The sequence below is a fragment of the Gorilla gorilla genome, chromosome 10 (assembly GCF_029281585.2).
Source record: "Gorilla gorilla gorilla isolate KB3781 chromosome 10, NHGRI_mGorGor1-v2.1_pri, whole genome shotgun sequence".
Lineage (NCBI taxonomy): Eukaryota > Metazoa > Chordata > Mammalia > Primates > Hominidae > Gorilla > Gorilla gorilla.
This window is the reverse complement of record NC_073234.2, coordinates 22,842,600-22,869,753: the sequence shown is the minus strand read 5'-3', so window position 1 is coordinate 22,869,753 and position 27,154 is coordinate 22,842,600. Positions and strand designations below refer to the sequence as shown.

At 44.2% G+C, this 27,154-nt stretch overlaps 1 protein-coding gene and 1 pseudogene across 15 annotated transcripts; both read right to left on the bottom strand.

Moving 5' to 3' along the window:
• On the bottom strand, positions 1 to 20,751 carry PEX5 (peroxisomal biogenesis factor 5). Of its 15 annotated transcripts, XM_063693787.1 has the most exons (17): positions 20,603 to 20,661; positions 20,136 to 20,330; positions 19,783 to 19,990; positions 19,474 to 19,509; positions 19,039 to 19,171; positions 18,697 to 18,828; positions 12,070 to 12,172; positions 9,567 to 9,657; positions 9,057 to 9,167; positions 8,704 to 8,796; positions 7,892 to 8,011; positions 3,641 to 3,784; positions 3,362 to 3,432; positions 2,775 to 2,987; positions 2,268 to 2,433; positions 1,629 to 1,786; positions 1 to 1,451 (listed from the first exon to the last, which is right to left on the bottom strand). In XM_063693787.1, exons 3-17 carry the CDS (start codon positions 19,972 to 19,974, stop codon positions 1,250 to 1,252), a joined length of 1,965 nt encoding a protein of 654 aa, XP_063549857.1. In that variant the 5' UTR covers positions 19,975 to 19,990; positions 20,136 to 20,330; positions 20,603 to 20,661; the 3' UTR covers positions 1 to 1,249. The 15 variants fall into 15 exon arrangements, with proteins under 15 accessions (XP_063549857.1, XP_055214555.1, XP_018894762.1 ...); XM_055358580.2 differs by lacking the exon at positions 20,136 to 20,330 and having other exon boundaries at positions 20,603 to 20,751; XM_019039217.3 differs by lacking the exon at positions 20,136 to 20,330 and having other exon boundaries at positions 19,828 to 19,990; positions 20,603 to 20,750.
• LOC129525782 (uncharacterized) lies at positions 20,606 to 27,154 on the bottom strand (annotated as a pseudogene).

Genomic DNA, 27,154 nt, shown 5'->3' with positions numbered 1-27,154 from the left:
TTTATTCTTCATACAAATATTTTACAGTTTTATTTTTAAATCATTTACACATATTCATACAAAGAAAAATAAATTTCAGGATGGAAACCTGGGACCATGGTAGTTTAAAAAAAAAATCTCTCTGATCATTAGCTACTAAAGACAAGGCAAGAGGCTTAGCAGTCATTTCTGGGGGTTAGTGTATCTCCCCATGCAGGGGACAACTGAGAAGAATCCAAGCTGCTCCCTCATCTTCCTTCGATCTAGATGGGGGAAGGGGATTTTCGGGATTTTCCAATGCTCTCCCCTAGAAACATTTCAAGAAGTACAGCAAAGGCTTATGGTAACACTGAACCTATTTGCTAGAAATCTGGCAAGATTGCACTTTCTGAATCAATTTTCTATAACAGTTGGCTCAATTCCCATTCACAGGTGCTTCTAAGAGGATGAGGGATTGCCGCACTCACCATACCCCCTTCCCACTTGCTCTGTCCTCCCACCAACGTTCCTGAATAGAGCCCTTGATCTCTTCTGATCTAGTCCCTCCCCGCTCCCACCCAGCCTCATTTCACAAGCAAACCTTCCTCCTATGCCACACACCCAGACACTCTGTAGCAATTGGCCCTGGCAGCTCCTGAGGACCTCTGCAGTGATGACACAGGACTATTGCATCAGCATCGTGCTCACAGGGAATCAGAGCTCAGCCAGGAGAGGTCCAAGAATGACAGAACCATGAGCACTCCTACCAAAACTCAGCTCTGCTCAGCCAAATCAACAATTCAACCCAACAGGCCAACTCCTAACACATCCCATCCAGACAGACATTAGAGGCGCACAGCAGATGAACCTCCTACTTACACTGCCCAAGGAAGCTGGACTATCAATTCCCAGTAAAAGTGGGGGAAAGGACAGACATTACAGATGTGGTAGACCCTATCAGAAATGGCAGCTGATGATAACAGTTACCCTAAATCGTTGGGTCCTACCCAAAAAGCAGCACCAAGAAAGGGCATGATGAGCAGAGAGATCTGTAGCTGGATGTACAGCCCTTGAATTACCAAGGGACTCAGAGATGACACAGCTCATTTTCCTACAATTATGTAGGAACTAGAACACAGACTACCCACCCTTACGTTGAGGCAGCTCCTGAAAGGCCGTACCGCTTATGGTCATCAGCCCACCCCCTTGGTAGGCCCATTTGGGGAGAGGGAATCACATCCAAAGCGGGGATCCCTCCAGGTGGACACTCACAGGGCAGCCCGTCCCACTGTCACTGGGGCAGGCCAAACATAGTTAGGAGGGTGGACAGATCCCGCGCGTCGGCTGCCCCATAGGCATCGCTCTGGCCCAACATAGACAATGCCAAACGCAGGGTGCTCCAGATGTTCTCCGACATAGCACCTCCTTCACCCCGGGGGCCCCGGCTTTTCCTCTGCATGTTCAGGGCCTCCAGAAAGTGCTCCACAGCCTCCCTGTAAGGAAGAAGAGGAATGAGAGCTGTTAAGCTGAACAACAATGGAAGGAAGCAGGTCAGCTAGCAGTGGGAGGGAGAAAGCTAGGGCTGGTTAGTCAAACAGGATCTAAGAATAAGGAGCTAGGGCCAAAGGCAGGGAGAAAAAGCTCATTCATTCCTCAATAGATACTCTCACCGGTGAGCCCCGAGGTTGATGCAGCTGATGCCCAGGTTATAGCGGGACCGGATATAGCCAGGCTGGAGCTCGAGGGCCCGGCGGTACGCAGCTACTGCTTCTTCACTCTGGTTTCCATTGGCCAGGGTGGCGCCTAGCTTATTCCACAGCAAATAGTCCTGGGATAGGGATGCAGAAGGGATGGGAACAGCTTGACTCAGATCAAATTCTGCACATTACTCCACCTGTTTCACTACTCTGTTTAGCTAACATGTTTCGTCCCATTCCATTCTCAACAGTTCAGTGTGTGGCTACAATGTAGCCCCTCTCACCCTATGCAGACTCTCTTATGTCCAGATGACCCTACACTCCCAGCCTTCTTTTCCCAGTCCTCCCAAGGCAGTCAGTACATGGAACACTGGAATGAAATACCCCAAGACTCCAAAAGTCTGAACAAATTATTCTTTTTTGTGGGGGTGGGCAGGGTCTTGCTATGTTGCCCAGGCTGGATTTGAACTCTCAGGCTCAAGTGATCCTCCCACTTCAGCCTCCCAAGTAGCTGGGACTACAGGCATGCACCATCACACCCAGCTTCCCAACAAATGGCTCTTCAATAAGGTACACAGTCATGTCCCATTTCCATTCCTCCCCTGGGCTCACATTGGGACGAACGCTGAGGGCAGCTGTGAAGCAGTCCACGGCCTTGTCATACTCCCCACTCAGGTTGAAAAGGACTCCCAAGCCACACTGCACATCAGGGTCAATGGAGGTAGGGTCCAGCCGCACAGCTGCCAGGAAGAGCTCTTTCACTTCAAGAAACAGGGAGCTGGATGAAAAGGAAAAAAACACAAAAAAAGTAGGTAGATGAATGTCTCTATTCCCATCCCCCCAAATTAATTCCTTCATTGATCAACCATATCCCCAACATTCATCAATCTATCAGTCATCTCTCTTCTACTCTCAAAGTCCAATATAGAAGCCTGTTTTTCTATTTCATCCTAGCACTGAACTGTAGAATGCAGACCTCCTTCAACTTGATCCTAGGTTTCCCATCCCACTCTCAGGACCCTTCAGTCTCAATCCATCCAAACTTCCAAAATCAAGGTCACCCTCCTACTCGGACTTAGGTTACTGTAATTCCTCATCCTAGGAACCCCTCATACTCACTCAGACAAGAGAGATCCCAGGATACGCTTGCTGGGGCCCAGTCCTGCCCCACCAGCCCCTTCTTCAGCAGGTGTCACCAGATGGGCATAGGCTGGTGTGTACCGCAGCCAGTCTCGTAGGGTTTCACAGGCCTGTCGCTGCAGGGACTCGTTGGTGAAGCTCACAGCCAGCGCCATCAGTGCTGTCTGGTTATCTGGCTTTAGCTCCAGACACCTGTTTGATCAGGGATGGGCAGACTTGATATCTGCAATGACACTGGCACATGTGAGCACCCTGGGATCCAAGCCAAGCTTTGAAATGCAGAGTCACAATGGCCTCACCTGTGACTCCTCCGACATGAGTTAATAATAAAGTTACAGATCTAAGGGGAAAGTTTTAGCAGGCAAGGAGCCAACCAAAGCCGCACAAATAAAATCAAAAGACGATGAAGGAATGGAATTCACTCCAACCCTCAGAGTTTCAGCATGAGAAAACACTCTTGATAGCACTCAGAAAGAAGACAAGGATCCAGGTCTGGGCTTCTGTCATTCAAAAGGTTATATGCAGAGCCTTGGAAGCACCTCACCCACACCTTTCAGTGTACTCACCTCCGCAATGCACTGATGGCTAATAGTTCTTGTTCATTCTCTGCCTGGGTGGTACCCAGATACTGCCAAGCCTAGAGGGAAGTTGACAGATTCCATCACCCCATATTCACCTCTCCATTCGCCCTTCCCCCTGGCTTCTCCCACTCACCATCTCGCTCTCAAGCCCCTATCCTAGGCCATCACCCAGGCCCTAACCCATCTGCACTACTCTCCTTGGGGCCTTTCTCAAGATGGAGGAAGCAGTCTCTAAGCCAGAAATGAGACTATGGAGTCACTCACTTCCATGTGCTTAGGATCCTGCTGCACAGCTGCCTCAAAAAGCAGCACAGCATTTGGCAGGTCCCCCTCCTGAAGGCGCCGCAGCCCTTCTTCAAAAGGCTGAGGGTGATCACGCAAGGGGTTCTCCTCCTCAAACTGGTACCCCTACAAGAAAAGCACGTGAGAGATGGACTGAGAGGTGGCACCGTCAGAACAGCAGGGATGTGAGGATGACAACCAACAGGCAGAGAAGCTGAGGGCCTCCAAACAGGTTCCTGAATTAATTGCTGGCGAATTCTCCATATTATAAAGATCATGTATGACACAAGTAAAATCATTTGGTATCAGGTTTGTGCTCCCATCTCCTGTTCATGATACCTGGGAAGCTAGGAAAGTCTACAAACTCATCTGCGCTGGAAATAAGCTTATTTTAGGAAGTCATCACAGGCTTGCATTCCCACACCTTGACTTCTCACCACGGGGCAGAATGTCTCAACAGGATCTGCTTATAGTAATGAGACAAAGTGTCCCTAGCTATGCAAAGTGCATTTCTTGTTATCCTTCAATAATGTGATGATGTATAAAGGAAATGTTGTTTGGAGTCCTGCTATTCAAATATAACTCTTACTTAGCTCAGAGTCATTCCACATGTCAACTAGATAAAACATGTTCAAGCATTTTGAAAATGTTAATTTATTCCCCGATTTCATTCTTAATAATTATGAATATTAATCTGTATCTGACAGTAAGCAAAAGCTGGATCCCAAAATCCAGATGGCAGAGAATAATTCAGAAAGACACCATTCTCTTCCAGCTGAGGATTTCTCACTTTAGAGAAGAGTTACGATACTATCTGCAAAGCTTTGTCAACTGGCATTTTACACTAGGCAGAGAAGAAATGAGGTAAAGGGGAAGTCACTAGTAAGCTGCAAAATTTGGGACATGCAAATAAAAAGTCCGTTTTTGGAGAGTAGTTACCATCACAAAATAATACACCAGAACGAAAACAAGATGCAAAACACCAGGTGGAGGTCTTTCTAAATGCAGTTAAGAATAAATTCAGATAAAACTGTACAAAATAAAGACATGAGGCCCTTTTTCATTATTATTGTGAAAATGATAAAGAATCAAAAACACTTAAATCTTACCAGCAAAATTCTAAGTCATGATCAGATGCAAATTATTTGTCACAAATGAAAATGAAATAATTACAATGGGGGGTTTAAGAAGAAAGACATATTATAGTAGATTTGAGATAAATGTATAGAAAGTATATTTATATTGAAAACAAGTGTGTTTTTGGACATCTCTGCATAATATAAAAACTCAGAAGGCAGAAAATGACGCTAGTCCAGTGATCAGCAAACTTTTTCTGCGAAGGACCAGATAATAAATATTTCAGGCTTCGTGGATCTGCTGCAACTACTCACCTCTACTGTTGTAGTGCGAAAGCAGCCAGACATAAGTAAACAAATGAGCACGGCTGTCTTCCAATAACATTTTATTTATGGACACTAAAATTTGAATTTTCTATAATTTTCACTTGTCACAAAGTATTACTCTTTTGATTTTCTCCAACCATTTAAAAATGTTAAAACCATCCTCAGCTAGTGGATCACTAAAAACATAAAGATTTATCCCACAAGCCAGTTTGCTGGCCCTTGCCCTAGACTATTACAGTTCAATAAAATAAATCCTTCTGCATTCAACCTCAACTATTGTTCATCATTAATACGTGTTTTAAGCCACTCTACAGAAAACAGAGATTACTGTCATCTATAATGCAATTTCCTAATAAAAGTAATTCCTGCCTCTCAGAGCCACTGAGAACATCAAATGGGAATCTTCACCAACGCCTTACCAAAAAGCTTAAGATACTATCTGTAAATAGCTATTATCCTCATTGCTCTGGATACTTCCTTAAGATATGATGGCCTGTATATGACAGCCAGAAGTGATGTGAATGCTCTTCAGGTGTCTTCATTAGATAATACAACAAGTCAATGCCACCATCTTGCAACCACAGGATTCTCTAAGTTTCCTCTCATCCATATTATCTACCCTCCTTGAAGTCTCATCAATTGCTGATCAAAGAGGAATTTTCCAAAATTAGAATATTTGTATAGATGATGGAAAAAGAGTACTCTGGAGGATCCCTCAACAACCCACAGAACACAGGATAAGCTTGGCTTCACTGTTACATCCTGAAAAGCCAAACCCAAGTCATTAATTTTATCTGATACACGGTCTGGTCTGCTCCAAAATCTCATAGGATCAAACTGCAGAAATGATCACTACAAAGAGTTTGTCCCATCACATACTTCTCTTTTATCATAATAGTATATTAATATCTGCCTGAGCTGCAATGTAAATTGTCTCTGAAAATATAAGGGCTATCAATAAACAAACAGTGCATTCAAAGAGATCCATGAATTTATGTAACAATCAAGAGTCAAGTCCTTTGTTTTTAAAAAGTTCTATTGACATGGAATTCAATATTAGCTTAAAGCCAGATACTGTCTAATTGCTTACTACGTCACTTTTTGAGGAACATTAATGCAAGTATTTCTAGTCCTAATTTTGCAATATCCCAAAGTATCAATGATATCAAGTAGGGCTCAAGAATCTACAAACATACTTTTAAAGTTTTTAATTAAAAAATGTATTCTGGATATGACACCAAAAGCTCATATCCAAAAAATCATTGCAAAGACTAATGTCAAGAAACTTTCTCCCTATGTTTTCTTCTAGGCATTTTATGGTTTTGGGTACTGCATTTGGGTCTTTAAGCCATTTTGGATTAAGTTTTGTACATAGTGTGAGGTAACGGTTCAGTTTCACTCTTTTGCACGTGGATATGCAGTTTCTCCAATACCATTTAACGAAAAGACTATCCTTTCCACATTTCTATTCTTGGAACCTGATCAAATGTGATTTTTTTTCTAAAAAAAAATTTGCTTTCTAATTTGTCACATTATTCTATGTGTCTGAAAAAAAAAAATGTATTCTGGCCAGCATGTCATAAATACGAGAGTAATAAATGATAAAAGAAAATGCTGCTCATACAAAACTAGTATTATGTCTATATGTATGAAAAGCATGGACATTTTTACATAAATGTACAACTTTCCATTTATAAGATGATGGGGCCTATGTGACTTATCAAATTGTTAATACAAAATAATAACAAAAGTGTTATCTATATTTCCTTCAGTTCTTCCTTATCAAAATTATATACAATGAACTCATAGTCTAGTGAAATACATGGCAAGGTCCCAGCTGTCTTTTCCCTTATATCACACAGGATAGTTAGAAAAATCCAGACCAGACTGGAATAATAAGCAAAATCATATTTTTCCTAATACTGTTCTTCACTGGCTCTCAAACTCTAGCCTTTTTCTGAACTGCATCTCCCCATCTTTGCATAGCTCCCTTATTACATCAAGATCCATCTCCAGCACGCTGGTTTGCATCTCAGGCCCTGGTTCCAGCCCCACAATACTTTCCCAACCAGATCTGAACTGAGAAAAAGACATCACTACTCACATCCCCAGTTCCTGTTTTTCCTTTTTTCAACACCAAGTGATTCTTTCCCCTCTTCATGTTTCAACTCAGGAGCTCAGTTATTAAACACATCCCCAAATATCCTACAACCCACAGGTAGATTTGTTTTTCAGTAAGACCCCAGAAGTAACATATGCTTCTAAGTCAACAGCACATGCTATAGGCAAAATGCAATCATCTTTCATACTACTAAGAAATTTCCCTAATATTTAAGTTATCTAATATAAATTCTTTGAAAACCCTAAATTAGGGCAAGTGGCTACTACCTATAAAAGATAAGAACTTAAAATGAATATGTGAGTTTAAAAAGTAAACAGATATTAAGATGTGGAGGCAAAGGGATAGTCTGTCCACTAACACTCCCCACCAAAGGAGTCAGCAGTCTTCTCAAAAAGCTCCCAATCTGACCTCCAAGCAGAGCTACTTCCTCTGTGCTTTTAATGCAGCAAGCATGTGCAAACCTCCTTCACAGGTGTTATGTACTGGACTGTCATTATTGACAAAGATAGTCTCATTAACATCTATATCCCAAGAATAAAGTTTATACTCAATCACTGAAGAGGAAGGGCAAGGGAATTATTCAGACTTCTTTTCGTGGAAAGGGACTCAAGAAAATACTTAAAAGCACCCTTCAAATTCAGGATTAAAGGAAAGACGTTAAAAAGAAGGAAGTTCTGGAACCTGAAAAACTAAGAGTGTTTACCTTACCTTATCATAGGTAGCTGACGTAAGGTCATCATAGTCAGAAAGCCAGGGGTGGGCCTCAGCATCCCGTTTTGCCATCTCCTCCAACTCTGCCTGCAACTTGTCCCAGAAATCGACATCAGACTGCAAGGAAGGGAAAGCAGATAGAAAAAGGAGATCCATCATGACCACCCCACCCCACACTCAGCTCTGCTGGGATTCTCTAAGGCAGCAGTTCTTGAATTTCAACATGTTTAAGAATCATCTGAATAACTTTTTTAAAATGCAAATGGCCAGATGCTATCCCCAGATACTGATTTAGTAGTCTGGGGTGATGGCCAGAAATCTGTAGTTTAGTTTAGTTTAGTTTAGTTTTTTGTTTGAGACAGAGTTTCACTCTCGTTGCCCAGGCTAGAGTGCAATGGCGTGATCTCATCTCGTTGCAACCTCCACCTCCCAGTTTCAAACATTTCTCCTGCCTCAGCCTCCCAAGTAGCTGGGATTACAGGCATGCGCCACCACACCACGCTAATTTTGTATTTTTAGTAGAGACATGGGGTTTCTCCATGTTGTTCAGACTGGTCTCGAACTCCTAACCTCAGGTGATCCACCCACCTCGGGCTCCCAAAGTGCTGAGATTACAGGCATGAGCCACCATGCCTGGCCCAGAAATCTGCATTTTTGAACAGCACCCACCCCATCCCCAAGCAACTCTGACACAGATGATCCAGGTCCACTATGAAATACAATTTGCATCATCTTTGATGTTCATACACCCACTCACTCCAAGGAGTGTTTTCTTTTGGGGTGTCTGCTCCTGCACTATCTGCTCTCACCTCTATAGCTGACTTGGCTCGTTCAAACTCCATATCAAGGGCAGATGTGTTTACTGGTCTTGTGAACTGGTCAACCCAGGCATCTGATGTACCCTGCGACAAAAAAGGATGGTCAGTACCACTACCACCAACTTTCTATCCATCAGACGCACACTAAATACCCACTCAACACCACCAACCTGGGTACTTCTGAGAAAATCATTCTCAGAATCTCTTTCCCACCCACTTGGGACCTGGATGCTATCAAGACAAGCTGGTCTTATCCTTCCCCATCTGGGACCACTGACCACTGAACCCATGGCCTGGGGCATCAGCTGGCTCTGAAGTGGGACTGGAAAGTGACAATGTCCTACCTGCTGCTGTATAAACTCTGCTGCCCACTGTTCTGCCTGAGCTCGGCCCGACCCTGCACCGGACTCCAGGGACACCTGCCCTTCGCCAATCTGCCGCACGAATTTCAGGAACTGGGGCACAGAGACACACACAGGCCACTTGGGAAAGGACTTCCAGGTGTGCACTCTCAACCATGCCCAAGAGGACCCTGTACTCACCCCTCCCCTGACCATCTCTAGCTGCAGACAAGATATGCTAAAGACCCTAAAAGAGGTAGAGAGCAAAAAGAAAGGGATTTCTGGCTCTAAAGACTTGAAAAGGCATCAGAAAAAAGAGTTAGTAGGCAAGGAGATGAGGGAATGAACACTAGAAGGAAGAGGCAGGATCTTAAGTCTCTGTTCTATAGACAGGAACGAAGAGACCTAAGATCTCTTCTCCTTCTCTTTAAACTAAACTGGGGTAAGAAAAGCAAGATTCTTGCCTTCCAAAACCAGCTCTGCTGGGCAAAGCAGCAGAGGGATGTGGCTCACCTCAGAATTAGCCAATTTGGGGTCATCCACTTTGGCCACAAAGTCACTGGCTGTGTGCTGCAGATCCTCCTCAGGATGATATTCATCATACCTGGAACGGGTAAGAACTAATTTTACACATTAGTCTGCCATCACCCTCCCCATGCTACTCCCCACTCCTAGCCCATGACAATGACAGTTCCTGTGGTGGAACTCCATTCTCCTGTTGAGAACCTACAAACTCCAATTTGCATTATAGAAGGACATTTGGGCAGGAGTGTGAAAGTACTAGCTACATCCTTCTAGCTCTCCCTTTCCCAAACATATCTTTGCATACAGATGGGATAGTAGCAGGCTCAAAATTAAGAAGGGAACAAGGTAAAATTATGAACTTTAAGATGAAGTTATGAACTTCACATAGGATAGTTAGGATTCTTGAAAATATATATATATTTACCTATATACATATATTTTAAAACAGTCTGAAAACTCCCTTCCTCCCAAATATAGCTGATATGTATGTATATATACGTGTGTATATGTGTATGTATGTATATACATGTGTATGTGTGTATACATGTATATGTCTATGTATGTGTACACATGTGTATGCATGTATCTACATGTGTACATGCATATACGTGTATACATGTATGTGCACATGTATGTGTATATATGTATGCGTGTGTGTACGTGTGTGTATATATGCGTGCGTGTGTGCACGCACACATGCATGTGCTTTTGTTTTTTTAAAGACAAGGTCTTACTGTGTTCCTCGGGCTAGACTTGACCTCCTGGGCCCAAGCAATCCTCCCACCTCAGCTTCCTGAGTACAGGCACACAACCACCGTGTCCTTGACTACATTTGAACCATAAATTCACAGGAGTAATAACCCAAGGGGAAATCTTAAAGAATAAAGTAAGCCCTCTCCCTCTCCCTCTCCCCCTCCCCCTCCTCCCTCTCCCTCTCTTTCCACGGTCTCCCTCTGATGCCGAGCCGAAGCTGGACTGTACTGCTGCCATCTCGGCTCACTGCAACCTCCCTGCCTGATTCTCCTGCCTCAGCCTGCCGAGTGCCTGCGACTGCAGGCGCGCGCCACCACGCCTGACTGGTTTTTGTATTTTTTTGGTGGAGACGGGGTTTCGCTGTGTTGGCCGGGCTGGTCTCCAGCTCCTAACCGCGAGTGATCCGCCAGCCTCGGCCTCCCGAGGTGCCGGGATTGCAGACGGAGTCTCGTTCACTCAGTGCTCAATGGTGCCCAGGCTGGAGTGCAGTAGCGTGATCTCGGCTCGCTACAACCTCCACCTCCCAGCCGCCTGCCTTGGCCTCCCAAAGTGCCAAGATTGCAGCCTCTGCCCAGCTGCCACCCCGTCTGGGAAGTGAGGAGCGTCTCTGCCTGGCCGCCCATCGTCTGGGATGTGAGGAGCCCCTCTGCCTGGCTGCCCAGTCTGGAAAGTGAGGAGCGTCTCTGCCCGGCCGCCATCCCATCTAGGAAGTGAGGAGCGCCTCTTCCCAGCCACCATCCCATCGAGGAAGTGAGGAGCGTCTCTGCCCGGCCACCCATCATCTGAGATGTGAGGAGCGCCTCTGCCCCGCCGCCCCGTCTGGGATGTGAGGAGCGCCTCTGCCTGGCCGCGACCCCGTCTGGGAGGTGAGGAGCGTCTCTGCCCGGCCGCCCCGTCTGAGAAGTGAGGAGACCCTCTGCCCGGCAGCTGCCCCGTCTGGGAAGTGAGGAGCGTCTCCGCCTGGCAGCCACCCCGTCCGGGAGGGAGGTGGGGGGGTCAGCCCCCCGCCCGGCCAGCCGCCCCGTCCGGGAGGTGAGGGGCGCCTCTGCCCGGCCGCCCCTACTGGGAAGTGAGGAGCCCCTCTGCCCGGCCACCACCCCGTCTGGGAGGTGTACCCAACAGCTCATTGAGAACGGGCCATGATGACAATGGCGGTTTTGTGGAATAGAAAAGGGGGAAAGGTGGGGAAAAGATTGAGAAATCGGATGGTTGCTGTGTCTGTGTAGAAAGAGGTAGACATGGGAGACTTTTCATTTTGTTCTGTACTAAGAAAAATTCTTCTGCCTTGGGATCCTGTTGACCTGTGACCTTACCCCCAACCCTGTGCTCTCTGAAACATGTGCTGTATCCACTCAGGGTTGAATGGATTAAGGGCGGTGCAAGATGTGCTTTGTTAAACAGATGCTTGAAGGCAGCATGCTCGTTAAGAGTCATCACCACTCCCTAATCTCAAGTACCCAGGGACACAAACACTGCGGAAGGCCGCAGGGACCTCTGCCTAGGAAAACCAGAGACCTTTGTTCACTTGTTTATCTGCTGACCTTCCCGCCACTATTGTCCTGTGACCCTGCCAAATCCCCCTCTGCGAGAAACACCCAAGAATGATCAATAAAAAACAAACAAACAAAAAAAGAATAAAGTAAGTTGATTTGAGAACGTGGATGGAGGAGGTTAGAGGAGGCTGGGAAAACTGTCCATGCTCCTTTCACGGGATTCGGAAAGAGGTATCTGAACTCACCAGCGATCGGTGGCTGTTCCCTCAGGTTCTCCCAGCCACAGCTTCTCCTCTGATTGCTCCAAATATTCCTCAGCCCAGCGGGCAGGGGACACAGACAAGGGGTCTGCAAGGAGCAGAGAAGTGGGGAAATCACACAGGTTTATTCAGTGTGGGATCAAGGAAAGGGAAAGAGATGCCCATATTCAACTGACCCTCTTAGCCACACCAAAGCAGACAAAACTCTGCTGACTCCCTCAGAAACCCCTGGTCAAAAGAATATAGTACTAAATTTTCAACATCCTCAATATCCAACCCATTCTCAAGGAGCCTGGGGCAGAAATTTACTGAGAGTTGGGAACGGGAGATCAAATAAGGAATCTCAGGAAAGGATTAAGAACCAAACTCTTTTTCTTGAAGTGCAAGATATTTCTATAAGAAATAGGAAGCAGAAGGGCTTTCACTTTCCTCAGAAGTACAGCAGGGAGCCAGTAAGGAGTGAAGGGAGCACAGAAGGGCTCCTGTTCCTTAACCAAGGCACTGGTCTGTTCTCCCTCTACCCAGAGTTCACACAATCCCGGCCAAAGGAGCCTTATTTCATTGTAATTTGCCTACCAAGAGAATCAGAGAAGTAGAATGCTAGGCTAGAATTAAAGATACATAGGTCTGCTCTTCCCTATGGATGTTTGGTGGGTTTTTTCATTTTTTAATTGAAATGTAATATACAAATATGAAACCATATAATGTCTACCAAACTTAAGTGTACAGCTAAATTAACTTCCACATTTGATACACTCGCATAACCACCACCCGGATCAAGATACAGAACGTTTACAGTTCCCTCACAGGCTCCCTCAGTCTCCCAGCCCCCAGAAGTAAACACTATTCTGACTTTTCTCACTTTTGATTATCTTTGAGTAGCTATGCTTTTTCAGTCTAATTCTAGAAACTGTCTCAGAAGCTCTAGTGACAAAGGGGACTGCTGCAACATCAGAATAAACCTATCAAGGCAACAAACTCAATGAGGGTGTTGAACTGTTTTTCATCCTCCAGGACTTTGCCCTTTACTATCCTGTGGCCAGAAAAAAAAAAACAAGGAGACTGACTGCGGGCACTAAAGAACAAGGAAACAAAGAGAAGGCACAAGCCTATGGTGTTCTTTCCTTCTGCCCTGTGTCCAGAACTAATCTTACTAGTTAGTCTGCCACCACCTTCCCCTGCTATTCCCCACTCCTGGCCCATGACAAGGACAGTTCCCAAGGGGGAACTCCACTCTCTTGTTGAGAACCTACTAACTCCAATTTGCATTAAAGAGGGACATTTGGGCAGGGGTGTGAAAATATTAGCTGATACTAGCAGTCTTTGTCCCCAGTTTCAAGATCTGACCACCCTTGCTTTTACTATCCCTTCGGTATTAAAGTACAAAAACTTCTACTCCATTTTAACTGAGACTTTGCCTGAATAATGTCAACAAAGTAGTCTCAAAATCTGAGCATGAAATGTCAAAATGTGAAAAACAAAGGATCAAGACTCTCAGAATACACCTAATTATAAATAATAAGTAATTACTACTTATTACATTATATATAACATATATAATTATTACATTATATATAACATAATTACATTATATATAATGTATATATAATTATTACATTATATATGACAATTATTACATTATATATGACATATTATTACATATGACATAATTATTATATGTGACATATATAATTATTACATTATATGACACATATATTACATTACATATGACACATATAATTACATATGACATATATAATTACATATGACATATATAATTACATTACATATGACATATATAATTACATTACATATGACATATAATTACATTACATATGACATATATAATTACATTACATATGACATATATAATTACATTACATATGACATATATAATTACATTACATATGACATATATAATTACATTACATATGACATATATAATTACATTACATATGACATATATAATTACATTACATATGACATATATAATTACATTACATATGACATATATAATTACATTACATATGACATATATAATTACATTACATATGACATATATAATTACATTACATATGACATATATAATTACATTACATATGACATATATAATTACATTATAACATATATTATATATAATATATAATGTAATAAATACATTATATGTAACACATGTAATAAGAAATACATTATATATAACAATGTAATAAGAAATACACTATAACATAATAAGAAATACATTATATATACATTATATATAATGTAAAATGTATATATATTATATACTATATAATGTATAATGTAATAAGAAATATGGTTGGCAATTGTTTTTTGACCATAGATCCATCTGTTAATTTCAAGGACTCTCAAAAATTAAATACAGATTCTGCTCACTAGCTCTTACAGGAAGCATTTCTCTTCCATTTGCCCCAATTAGACTGTTGCCTCAAGTGTGGAGACAGAAAGGAGATGCTTAATACTCAAAGAGACTTTAAGATCTCCTAGTTCCTTAGTTCCATTCTTAATTGAAATTCTTAGCTCCATTCTGTTGAAAAATAACTACTACCTCCTCAACTCTCCAAACACTTCTAACTCTCAACTAGAGTATTTTGCAAAAGCATATTCTGGCCATAAGTGCTCCTCAAATTCACAGAAAACATTTCAAATTCCTATGAAATGGTCCCCTCAAGGACAAAAAAAAAAACAGAAAAAACATGAAGCACCTTTGAATTTTTACAACAGACATGAGGACTTAACAATAGATATGAGGCAGTTTAAGAAAAAAAATCCCAGAGCTGAGAAAAACTATCCTCAAATACCTATAATTTGGTAGTTGGCCAGATTAGCCACAAGACCCAGAATTTCTTGACATTGGGAACCTACTCCAACAAGAGTCAAATAACCGAAAGAATCAAAAGAATAACACACTGCCTTCACAATCTTTGAGAAATTCCTACAGAAAATCAGATCCATGTGGATACATCTGAGATCAAGGCAACTAAGGTCTACAGAGGGGATGCACTGCCTGAGGTCATACAGATTAGTAGAGTGAGAATAACCTAGACACCAAATACCCCACTCAAAATGTGCACCTCATATAATTTCTCGTTGTTTACTCATTCCTTCTAGGCACATCTTCCCCAAGCTCAAAAGTCAAAAACTCAGAACTTGCTACTCTTACTCATGAAAGTTTCTGTGTCTGCTAAATAGCAGCACTGTGGAGAAGAATACAAGTTGTAGGGTCAGTCTACCCACATTTAAATCCTAACTCCATCACTTATTCACTGTGCATCTTCAGACTAGTTACTCAACCTTCTTAAGTTTCCATGTCCTTATCTTTAAAGCAGAGATAACAGTAGGGGCTGCGGTGAAAACCAAGGAATACAGTAACAAAGGTTAGCTATTATCATTAGTCTGCTCATGGCCAAACCTATAACAAAAGCAGAAAACATCACAATGAGACTGTTATTCCAAAGCCTCTCCTCCAACATCCAGAAAAGATCTGTTGCCAATTATCTTCTGCTACTGCTATCCATGGCTTTTCCCATGAAAGTGCAGGTTTATCTCTCATGATTATCATATGAACCTCACATACCATGTCAACCGAAGCTGTCTAAATTTAAGAACCCTGAAGATGTGTTTTATCTCTAGATCTGAGCAAACACAAGATGGAGAATTATTTGACCCAGAAGATTTAAGACGGGGGGATTCCATTACAAAATAAGGTAAGCTAAAAAAATGAACTTCATGTGGTGAGAGAATAGTTCTGTATCTTGATCATGATGGTGCTTACACAAATCTACACATTTAATAAAATTGCATAAAACACACACACACAAATAAGGGCATGTAAAACTGGTGAAACCTAATAAACTCTGAGGATTGAAACAAGGGCAACTTCTTGATTTTTGATCTCTGCATAACTGCTATGTAAAATATTACCACTGGAGGAGATTGGGTGAAGGGTATACAGAACCTTCCTATACATTTTTTTTTCAACTTCCAGTGAAACTAAGTACTTCCAAATAAAAAATTTAAATTTAAATAATTGAGCTGCAACGTTCTTTTTAAACTTGACTTTGACTCTTAACAGTGGAGATTTTAAAATAAGAACTTAAAAAGTATAACCTTCTTTCATCTCAAAATCTACTTATCTATAAAGCCATAGCTAACCCATACAATTGTATCAGCCACAAATGCTATAATTAAAAATGAAGGATAATAAAAAAAAGTCAGTTACGACAAAATGAACTCCTTTCCTTTAGCTTTGTCTCCCAGATCTCAACTCATTCATTCAATACCAGAGGCCTACTACATGCAAAGCAATATACTGCTGCAATAAGACATTTTTATGAAGGCAGACTTCAAACAGCTCAACTCCCATTCTAAGGTTTGCATGTCTCTGCCTCTGTGAAACAGGCACGATTCCAAAAGAATCTACAAAATACTAGAAGAGCTCTACTAAGAGCATTTAACTGGTGAGACAGATAAAACATGTTTTTCTAAAGTTGTTTTTCATTTCAAGTTAAGGAAGATTTCACTGGCTGCATGCAATTCAGGTAATTATAGCAAAAATTTCATCCATCTCAACGCTCATAGTAGCAATGATTTTTCTGAATTATCAAAAATGACTAATGCCCACATTACAACAGAAGCCTCTCTATGATAAGAGATAGCACTTAAGTCTAAGGTTTATGTGAAAAACTGAGTTTCTGTCTAGGAGAGGGTCTTTGCTATGGTTCAGATTTTAACTTGCGGCAATTTCACAAAGAATCTCAACTTGAGGGCGCGTGCAGTGGCTCATGCTTGTAATCCCAGCACTTTGGGAGGCTGTGGTGGATTACTTAAGGTCAGGAGTTCAAGACCAGCCTGGCCAACATGGTGAAACCCTGTCTCTACTAAAAATACCAAAATTAGCCGGGCATGGTGGCACACGCCTGTAGTCCCAGCTACTCAGGAGGCTGAAACGGGAGAATCTCTTGAACCCAGGAGGCAGAGGTTGCAGTGCGTACAGATTGCACCGCTGCACTCCACCCTGGGTGAGAGCAAGACCCTGTCTCAAAAAAAAAAAAAAAAAAAGAATCTCAAGAGCCACACAGACATGAGTTTGAATATCATCTCTATTATTCAATGATTTTGCACAAAGTATTTAACTTTTCCAAATCTCAGTCTCCTCATCTATAAAATGGGGGTGGGATATCCACCTTGTGTTACTGTTACTGTGAAGTTCTAATGAGCTTAAGAAGATAAAGTGATTAGCACTCTTAACAAAGCCAAGAGCACCTACTGTTCTCCCTTAACTCCAACTTATGGGTGGGAAAGAGACACGTGATAAAAGAGACCCACAGATCTTATTAAAGGTGAGTTTTCGTTTTTAGATTTGGGATTTTTCTCGTGTGCGGAGAAGCCCATCCTAAACACGGGCCTCCTTCACACACATTTGTCCCTGATCAGATAGGCTTCGGGTAAGAAGAATCAATCCTAAAGGATGCGAGGAGCAATGGATGCTCTCAAGGAAAATTAGACTGAGACCTTGAAATCTGTAGCAAAGCAAGAAAGAACATAAATTAAAATGGTGGGGGTAGAAATCAATTCAGTCCCTTTAATCATCTCAGAAAAATTCAGGAACCATGATGATGTGACTCCCCGAGATCCTGGAACTTGGTAACCTTCTCTATGTGTATCTCTTGTTATTCTTGATAACTTAAACAGGAAAAAGGCTAACTTTTGAGAGCAATCAGGAAGAGGAAAGCTGAAGAGACTGCCCTTCCCACCATGTACCTGATTAGATAGGCTTAGGGCAAGAAGAATCAATCATAAAAGATGCAGGAGCAATGGATGCTTTCAAAGAGGAAAAATTAAGCTGAGACCTTGAAGTCTGTAGCAAAGCAAGAAAGAGCATAAATTGCAGGCCTGACAGTACAGCATCACAGTTAAGGCCACAGGGTCAGGAATCATTCAAATCCAGGGTCAAATCCCAACTCTACCACTGACAAAGCTGTGTAACCTGGGGCACACTTCACCTCTAAGCCTCAATTTCTTATCTTTAAACTAGGTCTAAAAACAGTAACTACCTCTAGGGTTCTCATGGAGAGTAAGTAGATAATGCATTCAAAGCATGTAACACAAGGCCTAGAACGTAACTATTGTTATTAATTTTTATTATCATCATCATGGTATGGTCTTTACCTTCTAAAGCCATATACTTCAGGCACTGGAACTTCACAATAACACTCTGAAGGCCCCAATTCTGTTCCAAATAACTTAAGGCCAGAATCCCAGGTGCTGTAGTGAATACTCTCTTCCTCAGCAACACTGCCATCCACCCAATCTGTAGATCCTCTCCACTAAACCACAGTGATAAAGTAAAAAGGCCAACCAAACTCTTCGCTCTCTCTATCCAAAATCTCTTATCCAGTACAAACCCAGTCCTCTCTTTAATATACATTACATTCCGTTATCACCTAAGGGAAATTGAGTTCAGTACCCTACCCCTCTAGAAATGAGTCATGAGACCAGAAAAATCGTAATCACACAATATCGTGAACAGGGGAAGGGTATAGAATTCTGCCCCATAGAAGCCAATATAGATTTTCCCATAACAAGTTTCACCTGTAACTTCAGAGATGAATTCTTGGGACCAGTCAGTCTCATTATAATCCTGAGTTACATCCACAGCATCTCCAGCTGCAAGAAACTCCTGGGCCCAGTTCTCAGACAAGGCCAAGTCTGCCACACCAGGGGCTTAAAAGAGAGAGAGAGAAAACTAAGAAAGAATACATACATACCATTCCATCATGCCTAAAGAACCCTGAATCCACGTGAAAACACTCTGTTACTTTTGTCTCCTTCTGCATCTCAGGTCCCCAATGCCAGCAGCATCCAATGGAACCCCCTTCCTTGGCCCTGGCTACAAGGAAAACGATCTCCCCTCCCACTAGACTCTGGACTCACCTCTCTGGGGAGCCTGGCGGAAGTTTGACTGCTCAATCTGCTGCATCTCAGCCAGGAGGTCATCCATCTTGAAGGTCTGAGGGGCACGGGACACAAGGGGTGCATTCTGGTCCTGCAGGAATTCAGCCACCAACTGCCAGAAGGGAAATGATGAAATGAACCCATAGGCTTGGGAGGCCCCAGCAAGAGGCAGGACCCACTGGAGGGGGATCCCAATGTCAGATACAAGGAAAGGAAAACACAGAAACTGGAGACACATAAAGAGAAATTGTCTTTCCATAGATTTAGAAGGACGAAAAAATACATTTAAAAACAAGCAGGCATTCTCATTCGGTCAGGAAAGCCCAAAAATTGAAATACGGGTGAACTAAGTTTAAAGGTAAAAACACAATGGGCAAGAGAAAAATGGGACAGAAAAGAGACTGGTCTATTTACCTCATCTTCAGAAGCTACTCCCAAAGGCTTGGAGGCCTAAGAGAGAAAGACAGAGATGTACAATGACGCAGTTCCTCTAAAATCAGGGGTTGATGAAGCCCATAGGCATCTGAGCCTCGGCTTCTTCATCTATAAAATGGTTGCATTTATTTAAAGGTGCGCAGGGTTTTCTAGTGTTTATAAACGCTCAGTAAGTGGTAACTACTATGATTTGCAACACAATAGAGAAAGCAGTTATACCAAGATGTGCAAACAGCCCCTCCACCTCAGACCACCACCACCTGGGCTTTCCACCTCAGGAACACTCACTGCCTCAGAGGCTGCACCTGGGCTTTCCACCTCAAGAACACTCACTGCCTCAGAGGCTGGGGCTCCGGGGGGCCAGGGGCCAGGCCTCAATCCCTCCTGCCGAAGGGCCTTGTCCTGGGTGAAGTGCCCGGCTAGCTTCATGAGCGGGTTGGCACCCCCGCATTCGGCCTCCACCAGCTCCCGCATTGCCATGGTGACCGCCAGCTCTCTGATGGACACAGGAGGTTTGGAACTGAGGTACCCAAGCCAGACCCTTCTCACATCCACAACTCTGCCCGTATCTGAGGAAGGCACACAGGCGTCTGCCCCACACTGGCCGCCCTCCACCCCAGTGCTTTTGCTGTGACCCCCACCTCTGCCAGGAGTTCGAGGGAGGTCGGTACTCTCTCCTGCCGCCCCCCTCAAAGGCCACCGCTTCCAGCCTGCGCCTCTGCAGAGGCCTCCACGACTACGGTCCCATGGGCTGGGGGCCAGTAGCTGCCTCCACAAAGGGGCCTGGACCCCGGGGGACCACGGGGACGCTTCAACAACCAGGCTGGACGGCGACACTGCCCGAGGAGGGGAGAGTGGGAAAACAGCCCGACCATACCTAGCCCCCCGCAGCCCCAGCACGCGGTGAGCACAGCAGAGGAGCATTCCCTCCCCTTAAGTCGCCGGAGCCCTTCCCCCGGCTCGGCCCGGTCCCTCCCGCGCTCCCCACCGCCCATCTCCCCGGCCCTGCTGCCGCTCCAGCCCCGCCCCTGGGACCCGCGAGGCCACCGCAAGGGTGGGGAAGGGCCCAGGGACGCGGTCCCCGGCCCCCTCGGGGTCAGGCGCTCACCGCCTAGCGCCGCGCCGCGCCGCACGACCCGCCGGGGCACCAGGTGCTGGCTTGGGGGAGGGGAGAAGAGGGGGCGGGGAGCCAGGGGGCGGGGCTCAGGCTTAAAGGGGCCGTGACCGCCCCGCAGCGGCCCAGGCCCAGCGGAAACTGTCTGAAGAGGCGGGGCCTTAAGACTGCGACGCAGCCTGACGGGAAGAGCCGTGAGTCTTAAAGGGGAAGAGCACCTTAGAGAGCAGGTCTTGGAGAGTCGCCTTTAGGAGCGCTCGAAAAGGCCACGGGCCCTAGGATTTGTTTGACGGAAAGCTCAAAGAAGAGTGGAGCTAAGAAGGGCTTCCCAGGCTCTGGGGGAAAGCCGGAGACGCGAGATCCTAGGCTCAGTTGATCCTGCCTCTTCCCTTGGGCCCATTGTGACCTAAGGGGATTTAGTGCCCTTTCTGAGCCTCAGTTTTCCCCTCTAAAATGGGGCTGGCTAATGTTCCCAAGCCCAAGAAAGAGAAAAGCCCTAATACCAGGGGCTGGGGAGTCCAGTCCGAAGCCTTCTTCAGCCTCCTAGGCCTGCCCCCCTTCCAAATAACCCCTAGCGGGGTAGCGTCACTGTCTCCATGGAGACAGGGGCCCGCCCCCGCCTTAATCCCTCTCCACCTCTGCATAATGGGGAAAATAGCACTGCATGATGACAAATTCCGGAGACCAAAATAGGGTCCAACGCATCCTGAGACCTCGAGCTGGTAACGTACAGGGAAGGTGAACAGTGAGTCAGCCCTTCCTTCCGCTAAGTCAACATAGTGGCCTTATTCCCACCACTCCAGGCTGGGAAAGCACAAACATACAAGAAATGCTTTTAATCACGGAATAAGACTAAGCCTCAAGCCCCCTCATCTGCCAAAGAGTGTGCTCTGCTGTCAAACCTCAAAGTCATTGAGAAACAAACCCTGATAATCTCACCCAGCTTCAAAACCAAGGGAGTCCTAGTGTCATGGAGAAGAGCAAGGAGGGGCCCAGGGCTGCCGGTAAATGACCAAGGGCAATAATGCCAGACGAACAGAAGTACCATCCCAGCCCAGGGTGCACGAGCGGAGGCAGGCAGGCAGCAGGTGGCGCCATGGGCCGGGCTTGTTTCCTGGCTGTTCTGCAGATTTCAGAGGTGGAGGCCTCAGGGGGCCACAGGGAATGTCTGTGTAAACTCATCCCTGGGAAGATAGAGAAGCTGCTCTGACACCTCGGGGGAACAGAATGGCAGGGGACAGACCATAAGACTGTGCAACATTTCTCCTTTTCCTTACCTTTTCGCCGTCTTTCAGAGGCCCCACTTCTACACCCCGTTTTCTTCCGGAGCACAGAAATCCCAGCCCTTGGGTGTCCCCTGTTCTCAGGCTACCATCGTGAGGAAAATACCTGATAAACTAAACCACACAAGGATGAAGAGATGCCCTCCAGAAGGTGCATACTTTTAAAAAGAGGACCCCCTAGAGAGAGCAATGTTTAAAGGAACCCATCTGATACAGTAGAATTTCAGAACCTCAAGGCAACCAGAGTTTCCCAGTACCACTTAAACATCACAACACACATAACCTTCTGCTCTGCTAGGAGTTTATCAACTGATTAGCCGTAACTCACTTTGTGTGCAGATCTTGGAAGAATGCTAATAATAATAACTGATGTTTACTAAAATCCAGGTGTTGTGTAAAACACTTTATGTATCTCAATGCTTTTAATCTTCTTAATACCCCTGTTAAATAGATATTAGTAGGCCCACTTTACAGATAAGACTTGTGCAAAATCAGACGGCTAGGAAGTCAAAATTTAATCCAGGCATAACTCCAGGCACCTACTTCCCAGTCTTAGAGAAGACTTACTGATAAACCGTGGAGATCTTTGATCTCCTAGGCCATAGAATCTTTCACAGAACTTGGTCCACAGTCCCAGCCAGAGGTGCTGGGAAAGGGCTAACAGAGTGACTTTGGTGTTTAATATTTAATTTACTGAAGCTCTAGATTTGAAACCCTAGATTTTGTTAATCCAGGTTGAACTTTAAATTCTTATTCTATTTATAAAAGTAATTTTTATAAAATAAAAATAATTTTTACTTATTCTTTAATGTTTGACTAATTCAAGTTCAGTAGGTTAAATTCTTCCCATGTTTAGACACATATTGCATTGACTGTGTGCCAGGCATTGTTTCAAGCACTTTTCAACTATTGATTTATTTAATCCTCCTAATAGTTATTAATAATAACTATTATCCCCCATTTTACAAAAGAGGAAACTGAGGCACAGAGAAGTTGAGTGACTTGCACAAGGTCATACTAATAAATAGCAGAGCTGGGATTTGAACCCAGACCACGGTCACCAAACTGTAAAGGGCTCAGTGGTCAATATTTTTGGCTTTGTAGTCCATGCAGTCTCTGTCACAGTGACTCAACCCTGCTGTTGGAGCACGAAAGCAGACATAGGCCACACCTAAACAAATGAGCATGGCTGTATTCCAGTAATGCTTTTTATGGGGACTGAAATGTGAATTTTATATAATTTTCATGTTACAAAATCTTCTTCTTTTGATGTTTTTCCAACTATTTAAAAATGTCAAATACTTATTTGTTTTGAGACAGTCTTGTTCTGTCACCCAGGCCGGCATGCAGTGGCGCAATCTCGGCTCACTACAACCTCTACTTCCTAGGTTCAAGCGATTCTCCTGCCTCAGCCTCCCGAGTAGCTGGGACTACAGGCACATGCCACCACGCCCAGCTAATTTTCGTATTTTTAGTAGAGATGGGGTTTCACCATGTTGGTCAGGCTGGTCTCAAACACCTGACTTCAGATGATCCACCCGCCTTGGCCTCCCGAAGTGCTGGGATTACAGATGTGACCCACCGTGCCCAGCCAAAAAATGTCAAATACTTCTTAGCTTGCAGACTATGGAAAAACAGGGACCAGGCCATAGTTTGTGGATCTTTGACCTACACAGTCTTATTCCAGAGTCCATGCTCTTAAACACTGTGCAGTACTTCTGCCTTTTAGAAATAAAAGACAAATTTCCTAATATTTTTAACTATGTGACATTTAATATTCATATTTTAAATACCTGACAGGGCAAACAACACTACTAGGCAAAACCTTTCTGAACTTTTATTCAACCCTTTAATAAATCAAACTTATAAACATTTACTCAATTTTCTTAATCCTCTTAAAGTCATATGTCTAAAACTCTTTTCTTTTTTTTTTTTTTTTTTTTTTTTTTTTTTTTTTTTTTTTTGCTGTTGCAAGATTTAATAGAGTGAAAACAGAGCTCCCATACAACGGGAGGGGACCCAAAGGGGGTTGCCACTGCCAGCTCAAATGCCTGGGTTTATATCCCGATCATTGTTCCTCCCCCTGTGCTCTCAGGCAATAGATGATTGACTATTTCTTTACCTCCTGCTTTTAGCCTAATTGGTATTTTAGTGAGCTCTCTTTACTACCTGATTGGTCAGGTGTGAGCTGAGTTACAAGCACCCTGTTTAAATGTGAGTGCAGTCATCTTCCCCAGCTGGGCTTAGGAATGCTTAGTTGGCCTAGGAAATCCAGCTAGTCCTGTCTCTCAGTCCCCCCTCTCAACAGGAAAACCCAAGTGCTGTTGGGGAGGTTGGCCAACGACTGCTCTAACTGCTTCCTGCTGAATTGGGGCATAGTAGGTCATGCAGTTGAGATTTCCTCAGCAGGGGTGCCTTTGATGTCATCAACATCAGAGCATGGCCTAGCAGGTCCAGGGGTCTGTAGTAGATCTTAGTCATGGACTGCATCTGGGGCTCCATTTGAAGAGCCATTTGTAGTTTTTACAGCTTTGATTCTGGCAGAGACAAACTTAACAAGGAGGTTAAAGATACAGGGATTGAAATGTATAGCCTGAAGTGCAGGGGGAGGCACATCCAACAGTTAGTAGGGTTTGGGGATAAAGATAAGCCAGTATTGGCTGGATACGTTCCTCACTGAGGGCCCTGGTGCCTTTGGATAATTTTAGCCCTAAGTATTTAACCTGCTGTAAGCAGAGCTGAGCCTTTGGTTTGGAAACCTTGTAGCCACAGGTGGCGAGGAAGTTTAAGAGCGCTTGGGTAACTCGATGGCACAAGGTTTCTGAACGGGCTGCTAAAAGTAAATCATCCACATACCAAAGGGCAAGAGTGTCCATGTATGAGAATTGGCTCAAGTCTTGTGCTAATGCCTGGTCAAATAGATGGGGGCTATCCCTGAACACTTGGGGTAAAGCAGTCCAGGTGAGTTGAGATGTTGGGTTCAAAGGATCTTCAAAGGCAAACAAGAATTGAGAGTCGGGATGTACAGGCATGCAGAAAAAGGCATCCTTAAGATCCAGGACTGTAAACCACTCTGCTTCCTCGGGTATTTGTGAAAGCAGAGTATAAGGGTTAGGTACAGCTGGGTATAGAGGGACAACGGCCTCACTGATAATCCTGAGATCTTGCACTAACCTCCACTGTCCATTGGGTTTCTGTACTCCTAAAATTGAAGTATTGCAGGGACTATTGCATGGTTTTACTAGGCCTTGGGCTTTTAGGTCCTTAACGATCTTTTGGAGTCCAAGTTGGGGCTTGTTGGGCTGTCCATCAGAGAGCTGGGTGGATCTAAGAGGGTACTGCCTTTGGTAGGGGAAGGAGGCAGAATCCTTTAGTTTAAGTTGAACAGGACAGGCATTCTTCACTTGTCTATTTGTCCTTCTGTGGCCCAGACTTCAGGATTAATTCCTTCCTCAAGTAGGGGACAACAAATGGGTGCTCCTTCTCCTATATTCAAGTGTATAATGGCCCCTGCTTTTGCTAGACTATCTCTCCCTAACAAAGGAGTGGGGCTTTCAGGCATAATTAGAAAGGCATGTGAAAAGAGTAAAGTTCCCCAGTCACAACTTAGTGGCTGGGAGAAGTATCTAGTGCCTGCCTCTCCTAGGACCCCTCAGATAGTGACAGATCTGGAAGACAGTTGTCCGAGACAGGAGAGTAAGATTGAGAAGGCTGTGCCAGTGTCCAGGAGACAGTTAACCTCTTGGCCCTTAATGGTCAAGCATACCCGGGGCTCTGTGAGGGTGATGGCATGGGCTGGTGCTTGCCCTGGCACACAGCTCTGCTGCTGGATCATCTATCTGGTTAGTGGCTTCTGACTCAGAGGACCTTCGTCCCCTGGGGCAGCAGAACTTCCAGTCATTCCCTTGACATAAGGGGCATGGACGAGGGGGTGGCTTATTTCTATTCGGACAATCTTTTTTAAAGTGCCCTTGTAGACCGCATTGGAAGCAAGCATTCAATTTGCCCAGCCTTTCTGTTCCAGAGCCTCCAAAATGTGCTTGCTTGAAGGCCATGACTAAAGTGGTGGCCTTTTTTTAATCCCGTTTGTCCCATTCCGCCTGCTCCTCCTGATCTCTATTATAAAATACCAAGGTTGCCAAGTTCAATAGGGTTTCTAAGTTTTGCTCTGGGCCTAAGGCAGATTTTGAAGTTTTTTTTCTAATGTCTGCAGCTGACTGAGTGATAAACTTATCCTTTAAGATTAGTTGGCCTTCAATAGAGTCAGGTGACAGAGAGGTATGCTTTCTCAATGCCTCCCTCAGTCTCTCCAGAAAGACAGTAAGATTTTCTTCCTTTCCCTGTGTTATAGCAGACATCATTGAATAGTTCATCAGCTTCTTCCTAGTTTTCCTTAGTCCTTCTAGCACGCAAGTTAGCAAATGTCTGCAGCACCAATCTCCATGTTCTGATTCTGCGTCCTGATGAGGGTCTACACTGGGAATTGCCTACTGGCCTGTGGGGAATTGTTCTCTTTCCTCTGTTGTCATACTATCATTGACCTGATTGAGATACCAGAGATCGCCAAACTCTCGGGCTACAGTTATGGCGGCACTTCTCTTGTTTGGGGTTAGTGTCTGATCTAGCAGTAACATTATATCTCTCCATGTCAGATCAAAGGATTGCCCTAACCCTTGTAAAACATCAACATAGCCATCAGGGTTATCTGAGAATTTACCTAGGTCTATTTTAATTTGCTTCAAACCTGAGAGGGAAAAAGGTACATGCACTCTGACTGGGCCGAATTCTCCTCCCACTGCCTGGAGGGGTATAATCGGGAAATATTGGCACTCTTTGGTTCATTGTTTACCCCTTTGTCTATCTCCTTTTGGACCGTTTGTGTTGAAGGGGGGTCCTTATTAGTTGGGGAAAGAGCCGGGGGAATGCTGGGGTAGGGAGGTAGATTCTGAGGGCTTCCTATAGGGCATAAATTACACTTTTTACATAACTGAAAGTTATCTCTTAATGAAAAGAAAGTTTGCACATATGGCACTTCACTCCATTTGCCCTCTTTTCTACAAAAGAGGTCTAGCTATAAGGTGGTGTTATAATTTATACTTCCCTCAGGAGGCCAGGTTTCTCCCTCTTGAAGAGGATATCATGGCCAGGCAGTACTGCAGAAGAATATAAGTCATTTCTTTCTTAGTGTTTGAGGGTCAAATTGGTCCCAATTCTCCAGAATACATCTTAGGGGCATTTTTGCCTTGGGCGGAACATTTCCCAT